The sequence below is a fragment of the Martes martes genome, assembly GCF_963455335.1.
Source record: "Martes martes genome assembly, chromosome: 3".
Taxonomy (NCBI): Eukaryota; Metazoa; Chordata; class Mammalia; order Carnivora; family Mustelidae; genus Martes; species Martes martes.
In genome coordinates this window covers 126,114,334-126,132,967 of record NC_137890.1, presented here as the reverse complement: position 1 = coordinate 126,132,967, position 18,634 = coordinate 126,114,334, and the positions used below count along the sequence as shown (strand labels likewise).

Below are 18,634 nucleotides of genomic sequence, written 5' to 3'. Positions count from 1 at the left end.
TAATATCTGATGTACAATATTCTAAAGAAGTGCATAACTCACTCTTCTCTGCTTCCTTTTACTTATGGAACTAAAGAATGCTCAACATGCTCTTTAATTTTTCCTAAATAGTTTTTGAAAAATTACCAACTTTGTTAACTCAAACTTTTTCATTATAAAAATCATGATACTGAAAGTACAGGAAAAACCATCTGCTTCATTATCTCTGCAAAGCCTTGCATATGATAATTCAACCTTTATGTTGGGTAATCATTTCAAAATACTAATAATATTCAGATTTCAGGATTAATTCCAGATAAATAGTATAACCCAAACTTCAAAAGATGAAAGAATAATTTACGGTTGATTTTGAATACTTATGTGACTCTGTGGTTATGATACAAAGGGGTCTGAAATTTATATAAATATATTACATTTTATATAAAACTGTTTTAAAATATACAAAATGCAGTAGAACTATGCATATTATGTGTGTGTCCATATACATAAATGTGTGTACATATATATTTAAATACCGAAAAAGGGGCAGCTAATACAGCATGAAAGGATAATTAAAACAATGCATGAATTTTCTCTTCACATACTGTGAAAGATAATCATCTGCTTATGTGATACTGTATCTTCACAGGATCAAAACACACAAAAGAGGCACTGACTGAATTTAGGTCCCTTGAGAGTATTTTTACTAACACAGATGTTTTAGTCCCAAAAGAAATATAAACAAAATTCGAGTGAACAAGTCTGCTAACCGATCTTTCTCCAACAGGAGGAGCTTGATCATTTCCTACCTTCCCACAGCATTTCAGACCAGGTTGTAAAAAGCTAAAAGAAACATCGACTAAACATCACATTAGTTCAATTATCAATTAAATATAAACTTTGGAGATGTGATAAATGCTCCTGGGGTTCTAATTAATTTCCACAATACATTGAAATCTACATTGGAAAACCACACGGAAAAGTGAAATGAATGGTCAGAAGGAAACATGGAAATGTAATGGGTAAAATACATGTTGCCAACATTTACTGTAAATGAAATAATTGGAGTATCACCAGACTATTATTTACAGAGAATACACAAAAATTGTGCACATTCCAGGTGAAATATGTATATAAGCTATTAATAAAAGCATATACTAACCAGCCACAATGACACTGTCATTACGTGCTGGACCAAATTTCAGTGTCATCTCATGTTTATGTTTATGGACAGCCAAATGATCCTCGTTGGTAAAACGCTGTGGCAAAAAGTTTTAAAATATAGTTAAGATTTTCAATTTGATCAAATAAGTAAAATGATAAGGAAATTCATTTCCACAACATGTAAAACCACCATTAACAATGAAATAGTTTGTTAACTATAAAAGAATCTATTGTTAGTATAGATAAACATATAAGACTTCAAATACTCATAGAAAACCCATTACCCAAGAATAAGCAATACTGATGTATTAAGTCACATCAATCATTTGAGAGCGTTTAAAAATAAAACCTGAGGCAAAGAAACTTCATATAAATTTCATTTGGACACTAAAAATAGACCACTACTGATTTTTTTTTTTTTGCCGTATTATAGTAGAAATATGTATTCCATGGTTCAGTAACTTTTGAAGGAAGTACTGTTTTACACAGACTTCAGATTACTTACCACTTTTAAAACAAGAATTCTCTTATAAAAATATTACTCTTGACAAATTAAGTAGTAAATCAGGTTCTTTATGTTACCACATTAAAAAAGAATGCTTTTTTTATAATCCAGTAAAGAAATAGCAACCAATAACAAAGCAGTTCATTTTAAAATGTCTCATATCAACCTTTATGAAGATGCTCCTTATCAAGCAACAATTATAACTGAAAATAAGGAGCACTTACATTTTATTTCAGAGCAATAATTACAAAATGCCAAATTAAGAAACATAAATTCTCTACCCTATATCCTTATAAATGGGGATGTTAAAATTACATATATTTGAACTTGGTTCCCCTAAACTATCAAAATGGGATGCCTAGGGTGCCTGGGTGGCTCAGTCAGTTAAGCATCTGACTCTTGATTTCAGCTCAGGTCATCATCTCAGGGTCGTGAGACTGAGCCCAGTGTCGTTGTCGGGGGGCACAGGGCTCATGCTCAGCGAGGAGTCCACTTGAGATTCTCTCTCTCTCCCAACCCTCTCCCAGCTTGTGTGTGCACTTTAAAATATATAATATTTTTTTTTTTTTTTTTTTTATTTATTTATTTGACAGGGAGAGAGAGAGATCACAAGTAGACAGAGAAGCAGGCAGAGAGAGAGGGGGAAGTAGGCTCCCTGCTGAGCAGAGAGCCCAATGTGGGGCTCGATCCCAGGACCCTGAGATCATGACCTGAGCTGAAGGCAGAGGCTTTAAACCACTGAGCCACCCAGGCGCCCCAAAATATATAATATTTTAAAAAACACCAAACAGATTCCTTCTCTTTTGGAAATATTACTCCTTGACAAATTAAGTAAATCAGGTTCTTTAGTTACCAAATTAAAAAAAAATGCTGCTTATAAGCCAGCAAAGAAAGAACAACCAATATGATAACAAAGCAGTTCATCTTAAAATAATCCAGCTCTTTCCCACCCAAGTACTATCTTCCTTTGTTTTATCATTATAAGAATCCTTCCCCAATTTGTAGGAAGAAGTAGTTGTCTTTTAAAAATAGACTGTTAAATAACAGCTCTTAGAGAATGAATATATGTGTAGAGTTTATAGAATAATGTAGGCATCATTTCATTATTCTCCATTAGAGTTTTAAATATACATGTATTACATTCCACACTAAAAGTATCTTAAATCAAGATTCACTTTATGTCCAAAGAACCTAATAATGGGGGCGCCTGGGTGGCTCAGTGAGTTAAAGCCTCTGCCTTCGGCTCGGGTCATGATCCCAGGGTCCTGGGATGGAGCCCAGCAGGGAGCCTGCTTCCCACTCCCCCACCCCCCGACCCCCGTCCCCACCTGCCTACTTGTGATCTGTCAAATAAATAAATAAAATCTTTAAAAAAAAAAAAAGAACCTAATAATGCATTTTCTCCATGAAGGTAATAATTAAACACTTGTGAATAAACACATTTTTTCAGAGGTCTAATTAATAGATAAGAACCTGGAAAGTTATCTCCTAGGAATTTATTCTACAACTGTTCTCTGCTTGGACTGGTTTGACCACAAATATCTAAATCAAAGAGCAATCACATATAGAATTGTACAAAACATGAAAATGGCACTAAGATTGATTCTGAGTGAAAAGGTACAGCTAAAAGGGCCCTAAAAAAAAAAATTCAGGATCATGTGAATATTAAAAGGGGAATGCAAGAAATATGAATTCACAAAGTTTCATACATGATCTATAGATCAAATTTACCAAAATGCTATTAAGAGATTTTTGATCATATGATATTATTGATGTACATGGATAAAATACACTGAAACTGGAACTTGATAAGAGGAGTTTAACCTTAGTTATCACCTGAAATAATTGATTTACCTCTAACAAGGAACTTAAAAAAAAAGTCAAAGGCCATCATGTCCAAAGGCAGCCATGAGGAAAAGATACACATATACATATATATACACACACATATGAATGAAATAAATTTTTTCAACAAATGCTTATAAGATAGCTACTACTACATGTTAAGATAAAAATTTTTGCAGAATCTATGTGAATTGCTTTCTGAGTCAAATTAAAGGTTCCCTTTAAAAATAATTTTTGTAGAAAAATTATAATGCTGCTACTAGTAATAATATATTAAATATTTCATAATTTCTTTCTTCCAGGCAATTTACAGCACAACTCCAATGCAAAATACAAAGTATTTTGTTAAACAACAAGACTTTGAGCATACAGCTGAATAAACAATAGGAAAGGCAGTCAAGAAAGGTAGGATGGATAACCATCCCTCTTATAAAGTTAAAAAGGAAGGGTAACCTGACAGATGGAAGGGAGCTTAAATTTTATAATGAATTTAAGCTCTGATATCTGAGAAGTCTGTTTTTAGGGCTTGAACACTCACCAGAACTAACTTCCTAAGAAGTCAGTCATTCTGCATTTAATACATGCATTCACATCCATGATACAAATTTTTTTCCTATTTAACAAAATAAATAGGTACAACTAAGTTGTAAAGCTGTAAGGCCAGCAGCTCATTTTACTGCTTCTTTTACTAGTTTAAAGGAATCTGTTCAACATCAGGAAGCTACACACACACACACACACACATTTACACACCTCCAGTGAAACTTCACCTAAATAAAATGAATCTTTAACTCCTTTGTAAAGCAGCTTATAATGCATAAACATTCTACCTAAGAAATAATTTTCAATGAAAGCATCACCAAAAGCAAAGATATTAACAAATAAAATAGCATTACAATGTTAAATTAATCTTTCACTAAATTATCTCACTTTGTCTCTTTTATCAAATTCAATGGAACATTACTTTAAAACAATGCAATAGAACAGGTTCTGTGAAATACCTACTAGTGACTGAGGCATATAAAAACTTTTAATAGCAAGAAGAAACAGTTAAAATTCTTTGCACTAATTTTATAGGTCTCTCTCCAAAATAACACTAACAAAACATGTTTTAAAAAATTTAAAATTTGGAAATTAAAATTTAAAATTTGGAATTTAAGTTTAAAATTAGGAAATTTAAATTTAAGTGCATTAAAGGTAAAATTCAAATTTGGAATGATAGCAATACTTATGACAAAAAATACCGCCACCAAACTGGTGCTTCTAAAATCAATTCTTTTTTTTTTTTTTTAAGATTTTATTTATTTGACAGAGAGAGCGATTACAAGTAAGCAGAGAGGCAGGCAGAGAGAGAGGAGGAAGCAGGCTTCCCGCTGAGCAGAGAGCCTGGTGCGGGGCTTGATCCCAGGACCCTGAGACCATGACCTGAGCCAAAGGCAGAGGCTTAACCCACTGAGCCACCCCGGTGCCCCTCTAAAATCAATTTTTTTTTTTTGAACTGTCGATTTCCTAAGAAACACTATTCACAAAAAACTCTGGGAAATATAGTTTTTTTTTAGCTCTCTTAAATTTATAGAAAAAAATGAGTATCTAATATAGCTCCAAAATGCATGTCAAATCAGTCAATTTCTCTATATTGCCCACTATTAGCACCTAGACAAAGCCACCATTATCTCTCACCTGATGTCAGTCTCTACTCCCTGTTTCCACTCTTAGCTCAGTAAGGGCTTTTCATTGCTCTGTGAATAAAGCCCAAACACTTTATCACAGTCTACAAAGCCCTCTTGGATATGGACTCTTATTCTGCCTGACAGAATCTTTTACTCTTATCCTTGTGGTCACTACACGCTCTAGGGGCAATAGTCGTCCTTCTGTTTCTAAACACACACAAACCCATCCCCTCCTTCGAAACTTTGTATTTGTTGTTCCTTCAGTTTGAAAAACTTCCTCCAGAGGTCTGCTCCTACATTTTCATGTCTTAATTCAAATGTCATCTTATCAGAGGGCATTCCCTGATAAACCTATCTAAGTAGCACCAACCCTGGTTAACTTCCTATCTTTACCCTGGTTCAACATCTTTAGATATATCATGAAAATTAAGATCATAATGAGATACCACTATACCCTCACAAATAATGACTAAAATTAAAAGACTATCCAGAAAAATCTCAAAAAGAACTAAATTGGTGAACTTACCTTACCTGACTGGAAGCATTATTGTAAAGCTAGAGTAATCAAGACATTGTGGTACTAGCATAAAAGCTGACAGACTGATGGAAAGAACAGAGTAGAAAGCTCAGAAAGAGACCTGCATTTATACCACACTTTGATTTTCAATAAAGGAGCTGAAGCAAATTAATGGAGAAAGAAAAGTCTTTTCAACAAATGATGCTGGAATATCTGAAAAACCACATGGGAAAAAAAAGTGAGCTTCAAATCCTACTTCATACCAGTATATACATATGCAAGAAGTAATTCAAGATGGAAACACAGGCCTAAATGAAAAAACAAGCTTTCAGAAAGAACAAAGGAGAATGCCTTTGTGAATTAAAGGTAGGCAAAGACTTCTTAGATAAGTCACAGAAAGCAACAGCCATAAAAAGAGAAAAAATTAACACATTAGACTTCATTAAAATTAGAAAGATCGGTTGAGCAAAAGCTTTTATCATGAAAATTAAGATGAAGAAACTTGACGATGGACTGGTATCCAGGATATATAAAGAACTACAAGTTAGCAATTAAAAGAAAGACAACCTGCCTTTTAAAAACAGCAACAGATTTGAAAAGATACATCACAAAAAATAATGCAAATGACCAACAAGCACATGAACAAGTGCTCGTCTTCTCATCAAAGAAATGCAAATTAAAACCACATGATACATCAGTATACACACAGTGAAAAATGGCTAAAATTAGAAGACTGACAACACCAAATGTAGGCAAAGAAATGGCACAAGACTCTTATACACTCTTGGTGGAAATGTAAAGTGGAGCATTCATTTTGGAAAACAGTTTGGCAATTTCTTCAAAGTAAATATCTAATATATGATCCCACCATTTCATTTCTACACATTTACCCAAGAGAAAAGAAAGCATGCATTCGACCAAAGACTTGTACACAAATAATTATACTGCCTTTATTTGTAATAAGTAAAACCTGGAAATAAGTCCAATGTCCACAATTGTGTAATAATGAAATACTCCTCAACAAAAAGGAATTAACTATTGCTCACATAATATGGGGAAACTGCAAATTAATTATAAGGAATAAAAGATGCCAGACAAAAGGTACATACTGTATGACTATTTACATAAAATTCTAGAAAATGTAAACTAATCTATAGGGACATATGGCAGAGTAGTGTTTTACAAAGGCAGAAGCAGTAACAACTGGGAATGACAAAACTTTTGGGGTGATGGGTATGTTCTCTATCTTAATTATGGTGATGATTTCATGGGCATATATACATTAAAACATGAAACTGACTTTGTAAGTACATGCAGTTTATTGTACATCAATTATACGTCAATTTAAAACATCAACTAAAGAAAACAAGTAAGAACCAATGAAACACTAATGCTTTTTTATGATTTACAGTTTATATATTTAAGTACTCAGTAATCTGGCTACACATTAAATTTATTCTTTCATTTCTTGGTGTCTATGTTATTTTAAAGTTAGAATTATTGTAACAGCAATAGATTAATAATTAATGGTCTGTTAAAAACACTGAAATACTACTTTTTGATACAATATGGAAAGATCATTTTCTGAAAATGCTTTCATACATGCTCTGAAGATGTGAGACTTAGGTACATTAAGAACATTAATGCATTAGTGACACTGTCAGAGGTAAATATTAGTTAATATTGTTAAGAGTTCAGCAAGTAAAATAATTTTCAAATAAGATAATGTATACTTTATTTCTAATTAAGCAATTTCCAATTATTTTCAACCAGTAATGGTCAAATGGTAAACGGTCAAATCGTCAACGGTCAAATAGTAAAAGATACTATTAAGCCCTGGAATTTGTCTAGGTATCCACCTTTCCATTTAAAGACTTCTAACTTTTTCTTTCCATATTAGATTGTTTTTAAAAAATGTACTATTGAGGAAAAAATTTCTTACCAAAACTTTTCTGGGTAATTTACATTCTAACTCCAGAATTTTACAAAAATTGTAGGAGAATCCTTTTAATGATAACATAAACTTTCATCAGTGTTTTAATAAATATGAACATACAAAATGCTTTAAAGTAATTTATATATTACCTGGCCACATCCAGGGGCAGTGCATAGAAAGGGTTTGTCATCACTCATATTCCACAGGTCCTTGTATTGCCTATAATGAACATTAAGAAATGGCTTAGTGTTTTACAGTATAGATTTTTATTTATTTGTTTTTAAAATTTTATTTATTTATTTTTGAGAGAGAGCACTCGAGCCTTGCACAAGCAGTGGGAAGGGCAGAAAGAGAAGCAGATTCCCTGATGAGCAGGGAGCCAGATATGGAATTGATCCCAGGACCCTGGGATCATGACCTGAGACAAAGGCAGATGATTAACCAACTGAGCTACTCAGGCGCCCATACAGTACAGATTTTTAAATAAAGAATAATTTTAAATGTAATAATATATGATTTTCAATAAGCTTACTACCTTTTCTATTTTCATGTGAAATAAAATACTTTTACTGATCTTTTAGCCCTATTTCCCTTCCATCTTCTTATAATGAGTAGGCAAATACATGTAACATGCATTTTACACTATAGAAAAAAAAGGTTAGGAACTTTGGTCTATCAGGCTAATTCTTTCCTGTTCAACAGTTTAGGTGAAGAAAAAATGAAATAACTATAGAAAATCACCACTTTAATACCCAATGAAATAACGGATCTAGGCCACATCACATAACCATTAGGAAAAAAGGTGACAGGAACTTGATAATGAACTCACAGGTCATTCTTAAATTAACATCACTAAGAGTGGGGCAATTAGAAATTATGTGCCTCCTGATATGATACAACAGAGAGCATGAAAGTGTTCTTGGGCAGGGGTGGGGGGTGGTGTGCATGCATATGCATATGCGCGCGCGTGCGTGAGCGTGGACAGTATGGGGAGTCAAACCTGAATTTAATCAAGCATCTCTAGATTTGCTACAGGAAATACAGGGAATACAGGAGAAACCTGTCAACACTATCTGGATGCAGTCAGCCAAATTCTATAGGACAAAGACCTGGTCACTTCAACAAATAAATGTGATGGAGAACAAAAGAGAGTAGGTAGGGGGAAACTGCTATAGATTAAAGGAGATTTAATAAATATGCTAACCCAGGGGTGCCTGTGTGGCTCAGTTGCTTAAGGGGCTACCTTGGGCTCAGGTCAGGATTCCAGGGTCCTAGGATTGAGCCCTACACTGGGCTCCCTGCTCAGCAGGGACATCTGCTCTCCCTCCCCTTTGCCTATCCCTGCCACTCACGTGCTCACTCTCTCTCAAATAAATAAATAAAATCTTTAAAAAAAAAGAAATATACTAACCAAATGTAAATCCTTTTTGAATCCTGATTTGAACAAAAATAACTGTAAAAAGAAATTTTTGAGTAAAGATTATTTTCCTATATCTGATGTAGACTTAAAGTTCCCAATTTTTTTCCAACAACTTGTAGGTTTTAAATTTTGTCTTGTATTTGACTCAATTAAAAATCTGGAAACATTATTCCTTTTTCAACATTAGCTTGTTAACCATTCAAAGCAATGTTTCCCAAAGCATTTTCAACAGGGATGACAATAGCTATTATAGAAAAAAACATATGTAATCCAACAGATTTGGGAAATGCTGGAGTACTTTTTCTTCCATAGGAATTTTCAGAGCCTTTAGTATATTCAAGTGAAATGACTACAGAAGCACCTAGAATATGACATTTTAGCCATATCCATTTGCAATTCAAAATGCTTTTTCATAGAACATCCCATGGGACTAGTATTATTTGGAACTCTAGAAATCAAACCCTAAAGTATGTTTATGTTTGTCATAGTTAGGCACATCTTGATGTTCTGTTTGATAATTTAAAGACATAATAGTGGGCGCCTGGATAGATCAGTCGGTTAAGTGTGTGCCTTTAGGTCATGATCTTGGGGTCCTAGGACTGAGCCCTGCATAGGCCTCCTTGCTTGGCAGGAGGTCTGCTTCTCCCTTTCCCTTTGCCACTTCCCCTGTTCGTGCTCTCTCAAATGAATAAATAAAATCTTAAAAAAAAAAAAAAAAAGACATAATAGGACTAGCTGCTAAACTAATATACTGGATAAGTGGGGTTCTTTTTAATTATCAAAAGAAATACTGAAATATTTATCAAGAAATGACTATAAAAATTTTTATGATCTAAAATATGAAAAATTGGTAAAAATACCAAATACTGCATACATACCTGGCAGAATTCACATGTAACTTGAATTTCATAAGTTGAACAACTTATCACGTCCTCTTTTTCATGGCAAGGATACTAGAAAACAAAGTGGTTTCACACTGTTAAAAATAGTTTTCTAAACACTGCTTGAAACACAGGAAATAAAAACACCTGAATAATTTTATTCTCTGGACTACTGTCAACCCCAAACCCTGTCACTTTAAAAAAAAAAAAAAAAAATTTGACAGAGAGAGACAGAGAGAGAGAGGGAACACAAGCAGTGGGAGAGGGAGAAGCAGGCTTCCCAACAAGCAGGGAGCCCGATGCAGGGCTTGATCCCAGGACCCTGGGATCATGACCTGAGCTGAAAGCAAATGCTTAACCGACTGAGCCACTCAGGTACCCCCAAATCCTGTCATTCTTAAGAATCTTTATAAGAGGTAAGAATACTGCTCCTACAATATGAATATCCATATTAATGCCTTGAAACATAGGTATGTATATATCCAACTCCATCACAGAGGGTAAAAGGAGAAAAAACATTTAATTCAGTCCTTAGGGCAGTGGCTGAAAGGCAGCTATTAAAAGAGTAAAACTCCTGACTTTGCAAGTCTAATGAAAAAGAGGAGATGTAGCATTTTAGAATATCTATTTGGAAAGTTTTTAACTTCTTAAAATATAGTCTTAGAGATGATCAAGTTCTCAGCCTAATTCATCAAAATTCTATTTGTCCCATAATATAGTTCATCTATGTAAGCATCTCTCTCTTCCACAGTCTTATAACTTATTTATTTGATATTAGGGTTTTTAAAAAAGACTTGAGAGAGAAAGAGAGAGAAGGTGCAGATGGAGACAATCAATATCCAAGCAGACGCCCTCTGAGTGCAGAGTCGACACGGGGCTTGATCTCATGACCGATGAGATCAGGAGCTGAGCCAAAACCAAGTCAGATGCTTAACTGACTTTCACCACCCATGCATCTCTGGTATTAGTTTAAGAACAAGTACAACATGTTGAAACTATCCAGGTCAGTGGCCCACTTTAAAAACTCTGCTTGGGGGGCCTGGCTGGCTCAGCTGGAAGAGCATGCGATTCTTGATCTCAGGGTTACAACTTCTAAACCCACGCTAGGTGTGTAGATTGCTGAAAAAATAGTAATAATAAATAATTCTGCAAATACCTCATCTTACATTCACTGAAACTCCATCCAGTGGTGAACAGTAACTATATGCTTATTCAAATAAGATACTGATGAATAGAGAAAAAAATTATTTTTCATAATTTTGCTTATAAATGTGGTTATCAAGAATGTATTGCTCAGGGCGCCGGGGTGGCTCAGTTGGTTGAGTGACTGCCTTCAGCTCAGGTCATGATCCCGGACTTCCAGGATTGAGTCCCGCATCAGGCTCCCAGCTCCTTGGGGAGTATGCTTCTCCCTCAGACCTTCTCCTCTCTCACGCTCTCTCTCATTCATTCTCTCTCAAATAAATAAATAAAATCTTAAAAAAAAAAAAAAAAAAGAATGTATTGCTCAGAAAAACTGGACAATTCCTGTGGGGGAATGTATAAATAGCCACAGTTCTGAGTATCTGAGTTATGGGTGATTTGGCATAGCAGATAGAAGAAGAAAGTTTTTTTCCTGGTTTCCAGGCAAAACTTGTATCTGGTAGGGTTCTATTCCTCCATTCACATCCAACTTTATCATGCTGTCTGTGAGAAGAGGGAAAAGAACACTAAAATAATCCAAAGGGAATCTATAAAAGTTATGTTTTTGTCATTACCCATAGAATATGAGCTTAATGAGGGCAAGGAATTTACCTTTGGGTTAACTACCTAAAACAGTGCCTACCTCACAGCAGCATTTACTCATTAAATATTAAGGTATGAATAAATAGCCATATGATATGAACAACTCAAATAAGTTTAGTCTACTTCAAAAAACTCTTCTAAAACTAGTAAAATACAGTTTATATTGCTATGAAAAATCAAAGCAAAATTTAAATTTAGTTAAGTTGAAGAAACATTTAAACACCAAATATATCCCAAGACACAAAGATGAAAAAAGAGTTTCTGTACTTGAGAGACTTTTAATCTAGCAGAAGAAAGAGGACTAAGGAAATATAGTTTCAATTCCTTTGGTAAGAATAAAAGTTAACACACTATGAGAATACACAGGTAGTGCAGGAACTAAACTGAGAGTTCCAGAAATGCTTTCTAAGGGAATGAGCCTGTGGTACCCTTTCCTCTCTCATCTTTTCTACTCCCCACCATTACAACTGTCCCCTTTCTCTACAAAAGAAGTTCCTTACCTACATATCAGCCTATTTCCTAGCCAACCAACAAAAATTCCCATTCCTTATTATTTTCTAAAACCTAGCTGAAGTAGTTATAAATACAACAGTTGAAGGACCCTGAAACATAAATGATGGTGTTTTAGGAGGCCTAAATGCTATCTCTTCCTTAAACTGAATCTCAAGCCTCTATAGCTAGGCTTATCTCTTTTTTAAATATAGATTTTATTTATTTGAGAGAGAGCACAAGTCGGGAGAGGGCGGAGGGAGGAGAAGCAGACTCCCTGCTGAGCAGGGAGCCTGATGCAGGGCTCGATCCCAGTCTCCTGGGATCATGACCTGAACTAAAGACAGATGCTTAACCGACTGAACCACCCAGGTGCCCGGAGGCTCATCTCCCTTTTACAGCAAAGTTGGAAATACGCTCATAGGGGAAAGGAAGCTTTGTTAAACTCTAAGTTATTGGAGAATTCGATGACTATAGAGAATTGTTAATATACCACACCACTCTCTGGCAAACATCCAAACCTACACTGGTAGGAGCATCACTGTCATAAAGAATACACAACAGGGTTCTAGACAAAATTTAAATGTCCTTTGGTTTCTCTAATCTCAGTTTTAACTTTTCTTCTAATAGTCCTTTATCTTTCTTGCTCCCATGATACAGTGCCATCAGAGTTACCTCTTTTCTTCTTTCAACCAACAAATATTTAAGTGTACACTTTGGGTTTGGCACTCTGCCAGATGACAGGGACGTAGTGGTGAACTAAGATAGGTGCCTGCTTTCAAGAAGCTTTCAGGATTGTGAGGGAGTTCACATAAGCTAATCAAACATGCAATGCAGACTTCTTTCCAGGTTCCTAAGACAACTGCATGTATAAACATGTACATGTTCCCCCCAAAATGCTTCTCTAGTTCATTGCTCTTACGAATTTTATCTCAGAACCCCAAACTTAAGGTATACTTTGAAAGTTGGTATACTTTGAATTTTGTTACAACATAGCCACAGCAATTTCCACTATTTGGTATCCCACATAAATGAGTCTTACATAATTCTAAAAAACCTTTAAGGTAGAAGCTTGGGGTTCAGAAGAAGGTCACCGTTATTTGATAATATGAAGTGAACTTTATCTACTGAACTAAGACATAGTAAGGAACTTTAAATTTGCTCCCATAAAAATACAGAAAAGCAAAAAGAAAAAATAAAATTCACCTAGAATATCACCATTTACTGTTCAGCAATCCACAGAGTACATATTCCAGTCTTCCTAATGTACAGGGATACACAGCTTTACAAACTGTAAAGGCAGGGTTACAGCCTTCTTTAAAATACAATTACCTAAATTCTGCCACATTATTAAATAGTAATATTATTAAATATTAGATGTAATTTTTAATGGCTATATAGTATTCCATCATATGGTTATGACATATTTTCACTAATTCTTTATTAATGGATTTTTTTTTTTTGCTTAAACCACTATCATTAGATTTTTATCATCAGCTAATATTCTTGATAACGAATCTATGCGCAATATCTATAATACTTTTCACAGGAGGCAGGGTGCCTGGGTGGCTCAGTGGGTTAAACCTCTGCCTTCAGCTCAGGTCATGACCTCAGGGTCCTGGGATCAAGCCCCATATCAGGCTCTCTGCTCAGCAGGGAGCCTGCTTCCCCCTCTCTCTCTGCCTGCCTTTCTGCCTACTTGTGATCTCTCCCTATTAACTGAATAAATAAAATCTTTTGTTTAACTCTTTTATTTTTATTTATTTGACAGAGAGAGATCACAAGTAGGCAGAGAGGCAGGCAGAGAGAGCGGGGGAAGCAGGCTCCCCGCTGAGCAGAGAGCCAAATGTGGGGCTCGATCCTAGACCCTGGGATCATGACCTGAGCTGAAGGCAGAGGCTTTAATCCACTGAGCCACCCAGGTGCCCCTGAATAAATAAAATCTTAAAAAAAAAAAAAAAAATTCACAGGAGGAATTTCTAGAAATGAAATGAAATTACTAGGTCAAGGAGCCCAGCACCTCTGCCATGTTTTCTAGAGCCAGTGTAAATGTCCTGCAGCAGTGGCTCAATGGAACAGGTCAAGCTGGAAGCAGGCATGGAGAGGACCAAGGTATCCCAGGTGTCTGCAGAGCTTCAGCAGTACTGCATGCAGAATGCCTGCAAGAATATCCTGTTTGTAGGTGTCCAGCTAGAAGCAACCCTGTCCAGAAGCCAGATCCCGTGCTTTATTCTAAAGGCTTGTAAGGAAGATGTTTGCTGAGGAATGCATTTAAGTACAAAGTGATGAATGACTGCTTCCAAATCTTAAGAAAACACTTTTCTCCAGCCAAATGACTTTTAGGTATTTCAGATTTTTCCTGTGGTCTATTCCTATAGCCAAAATTCTACAGAAACTGATGAGTTTCTATTCAGATAAGGAAACTGGGTGGAGGAATAGACCTTAAATAATAATGGCCTGATTCTTTTGTTAAAGTGCTTCTATATTTAAGACAGACAAAAATGTTACCACCAAACACAACTCTTCCATAAGCAAATTACTAGTGTTTCTCTACCTGAAACATAATGTTTATTTGCTAGATGTTTACATTTTGGGAGGAAAAACATTTTTGTTCATTAAAAAATGGAATATTTTGTAATTTGTTGTTCCAGGGATTTCTATACCATAGAAAAGTAATTTTTCTCATGAATTTACAGTTTCTAAATGAAGACAAGCATTTTTTTTTTTTTAGTTTTTTATTATTAACATATAATGTATTATTTCCTCCAGGGGTACAGGTCTGTGAATCATCAGGCTTACACATTGCATAGCACTCACCACAACATATACCCTCCCAATGTCCATAATGTCCATACCCCAAACACCCTATCCCTAGCCCCCCCCCCCCACCCCCAGCAAGGCTCAGTTTGTTTTGTGAGATTGAGTGTCTTATGGTTTGTCTCCCGATCCCATCCTGTTTCATTTTTCCCTTCTCTGGTCCCCACAACCTCCCACAACCCCCCACCCTCCCTCTCAAATTCCTCATATCAGAAAGATCTTATGATAACTGGAAGAAAAGCAACAAGCATTTTAAAACTGAGGGAAGAACAGGCTTTATTGGGGCACCTGGGTGGCTCAGTCAGTTAAGCGTCTGCCTTCAGCTCAGGTCATGATCCTGGGGTCCTGGGATTGAGTCTCACATCAGGCTCCCTCTTCAGCCAGCAGTCTACTTCTCCCTCTCCCTCTGCTGCTCCCCCACTCCCCAACTTGTGTTCTCACTCACTCCACTCTCTCTCTTCCTCAAATAACAAAATCTTTTTTAAAAAATGGGCTTTATTAATCAAATGATATCTTGATTTTTCTAAATGAGAAGACTGCTTTATTTTTAACACTAAACATGGGAGCTGTTTCTTAGCAAACTTGTTTGGAAAGATTCATGTCATATTGTGTATTAGAATGCCCAATCCTGTGTATGAAACACATTTGGTCTTTGTCTTCTTTAAATTTCTTTACTTTACAGCTGTGATTGTACTTTAAAAAAATAAATATACTAATTATTTCATATCTTTAAAAAAAGTGTTTAAATGTGATTTTCAGAACACTGCAAATGATTAAAAATTAAATGTGAAAATACTACAACCTAAACGAACTTTAAAAAAAAGTATTTATTTATTTGAGAGAGAGAGAGAACCCACAAGTGGGAAGGGCAGAAAAGGGAGGGAGAATCTCAGGCAGACTCTATGCTGAGCACAGATTCCACCACCCTGTGATCACAACCTGAGCAAAAATTAAGAGTCGGATGCTTAACCAACTGTGCCACCCAGGTGCCCCAACCTAAATAAATTCTAAGTGTCACAACCATTTTACTTTGATGATGTGGCTTTGATTTAATTTGGTACACTTTTAAAAGAATATTTTGTGTTTGTAATAATCTTTGATAAGCTTAGAAGTAAAATTTCTGCTTAATTAAAAAAACAAAAAACAAACAAAAAAAACCAACGAAAAACAAGAACAAAATTACTATGTCAAAGTGAAGGAATCCTGCTTCCCTTCCTCTCTCTCTCTGCCTGCCTCTCTGCCTACTTGTGATCTCTATCTGATAAATAAAAAATCTAAAAAAAAAAAAAAAAAAAGATTTTATTCATTTGACAGACAGAGATCACAAGTAGGCAGAGAGGCAGGCAAAAGGGGAAGCAGGCTCCCTGCTGAGCAGAGAGCCTGATGTGGGGCTCGATCCCAGGACCCTGAGACCATCATCTGAGCCAAAGGCAAATGCTTAACCCACTGAGTCACCCAGGCACCCACAATGAATACTTATTTTTTTTAAAAGATTTTATTTATTTATCCGACGGAGAGAGAGATCACAAGTAGGCAGAGAGGCAGACGGAGAGAGAGAGGGAAGCAGGATCCCCACTGAGCAGAGAGCCCAATGTAGGGCTCGATCCCAGGGCCCTGGGATCATGACCCCAGCCGAAGGCAGAGGCCCAACCCATTGAGCCACCCAGGCACCCCCACAATGAATATTATTTAACATTTTTGTCAGATTAGTGAAAAAAGTCCCTAATTTTAAAACTGCATATCTTGATACACTAATAAGGTCAAACTTTTTCATATATATAATCATTTGTAGTTCTGTGAAGTGCTTCCTTTGCCCATTCTTAAAAAATAAAATCTCAGTCCAAAATTCTCTCTTGAATACAGATCACAGGCTTTCTTAGCACATGGATTTATGATCATGTACCTTACTGATTCTTGATCTAGTTCCAACTACCTAACCTTTACAAATGAGGTACCAAAGGGCAACTTACTCAAGGTTAAAAAAATGGGTCAAGAACATTTTTAATGCTATATTGTGCCTGCCAGCTGGTATGCCTTGCTATATACTATGTATATCAACTCTTACGCCTTGCTATTCTATGACTACCAACCACACAGAAACTTCATGTAAACCACATCTAAAAGAAAAGTAGTGTAGAAAGACCCTTTAGGACTTTTAGAATTATTCAACAGATCTACTAGCAAATAAAATCATACATAATATGAGACACCTATGAGAAAATAGTAAAGAACATTTCAAGGAAAAATGAATAGAAGAAAATGGGAGAAATTAACTAGCAAACCATTTCTTCTAACTTAAAATACAAAAGTCAAGCCTCCATTAAAAAACATATATAAGGATGTCTTAATGAAAAGCAGCTTAGACAGGCTATTGGGAAGCAGACAGTCCAGAGTGTCACAGCTGAGGCAGAAAGAGAAAACTGTCCATGGATATGGAGAGTAGCTGGGGAAGTAGGAGGAGGCAACCATATGAGGTGAGTGACAGAAGTGGTACAGTCCAGCATAGTACACCAGGGCCCAAGATGGAGAACATCTACATGATGAGGAGGAGTGGGCATGGTAGCAACAGGTGATTCATTATATATACACATAGAGATTGACAGAATACACATATATCAAGGATGTAGTGGGTAAAGGTAAATTCACACTAGAGGTGAAGGTAATTGTACAGAATGAATCTTGGTAATCAGATGAAAATTGGAGATATTGGTGTGAATTCCTAACTTTCAAAAGAGATATAAAGGTACAGCAACAGAGATATGAAGGTATAGATGATAATATGTGTGTATATATCTGCATATATGTTCATATATTTCCCTAGCTGTGTATACTGAGGGCCTGAGAACACGGATACTCTCAAAGCAATACATCTATGAGGCACCCAGATCTTGATGTCTAAATACCATTCTTTACCCAAAGGAACCTGGGCTCCTTCAAGAATTGTCTGGTTCCAGGGCTACGGTGGGGCAAGTACAGGATGGGCCTTGAATATCTTTTGCAAGAAAATAAAGAAGGACTTGGTTACAAATTTGGCTATAACGTAATCAAATCTGAAACAATTTCAGAATCAAAATAAATAATGACAGTAATGGATCATATCGTGAAAAAATAGGATTCTATTAATACACAGCAATATAAAAGAATAAATACAACATTCGATAAGACAGAACATTTATATCCTCCAAAATATCTCCTGATAAAATATATTTTAATTACAAAAGTCTGGCAAATATCAACTTACTCAAATGATTCAAATTAACAAAATCAGAAATAAGGAAAACCAGTATCATGTCCTCCAACAGGATGCTCAGCATCACTTCTATAAAGTCATGTCAAAGATACATAAAAAACCTGAATCTAATCATGTAAAATATTACACGACCCCAAATTAGGTAAACGCTTCAAAATAACTAGTCTTTCATCTTCTAAGGTGTCCAAGGCATCAAACTCATGCAAAGACTAAAGAACTATTTCAGATTAAAAAAGATGAGTGAGACATGACAACTAACTCCAATGTGAATTCTAGACAGAAATTTTTTGCTATAACAGAACATTATTGGAACTGACAAAATTTAAATGATTTGCAGATTAGATGATAGCAATATATCAATGTTAACTTACTGATT

At 35.5% G+C, this 18,634-nt stretch overlaps 1 protein-coding gene across 5 annotated transcripts in view; it reads right to left on the bottom strand.

The window, feature by feature from the left end:
* Nucleotides 1-18,634, bottom strand: part of ATF2 (activating transcription factor 2) — an 89,810-nt gene that overhangs the window by 51,183 nt on the left and 19,993 nt on the right. For 2 of the 5 annotated variants that reach the window (XM_080799102.1, XM_080799103.1), the window contains 3 exons: nucleotides 9,915-9,989; nucleotides 7,766-7,835; nucleotides 1,142-1,238 (listed from right to left, as the gene is read on the bottom strand). In XM_080799102.1, coding sequence (XP_080655228.1) covers nucleotides 1,142-1,238; nucleotides 7,766-7,835; nucleotides 9,915-9,946 — 199 coding nt within the window. In that variant the 5' untranslated portion in view covers nucleotides 9,947-9,989. Of the gene's footprint in view, nucleotides 1-1,141; nucleotides 1,239-7,765; nucleotides 7,836-9,027; nucleotides 9,070-9,914; nucleotides 9,990-18,634 lie in introns of all 5 variants that reach the window. The other 3 variants (XM_080799104.1, XM_080799105.1, XM_080799101.1) reach the window with 2 other exon arrangements.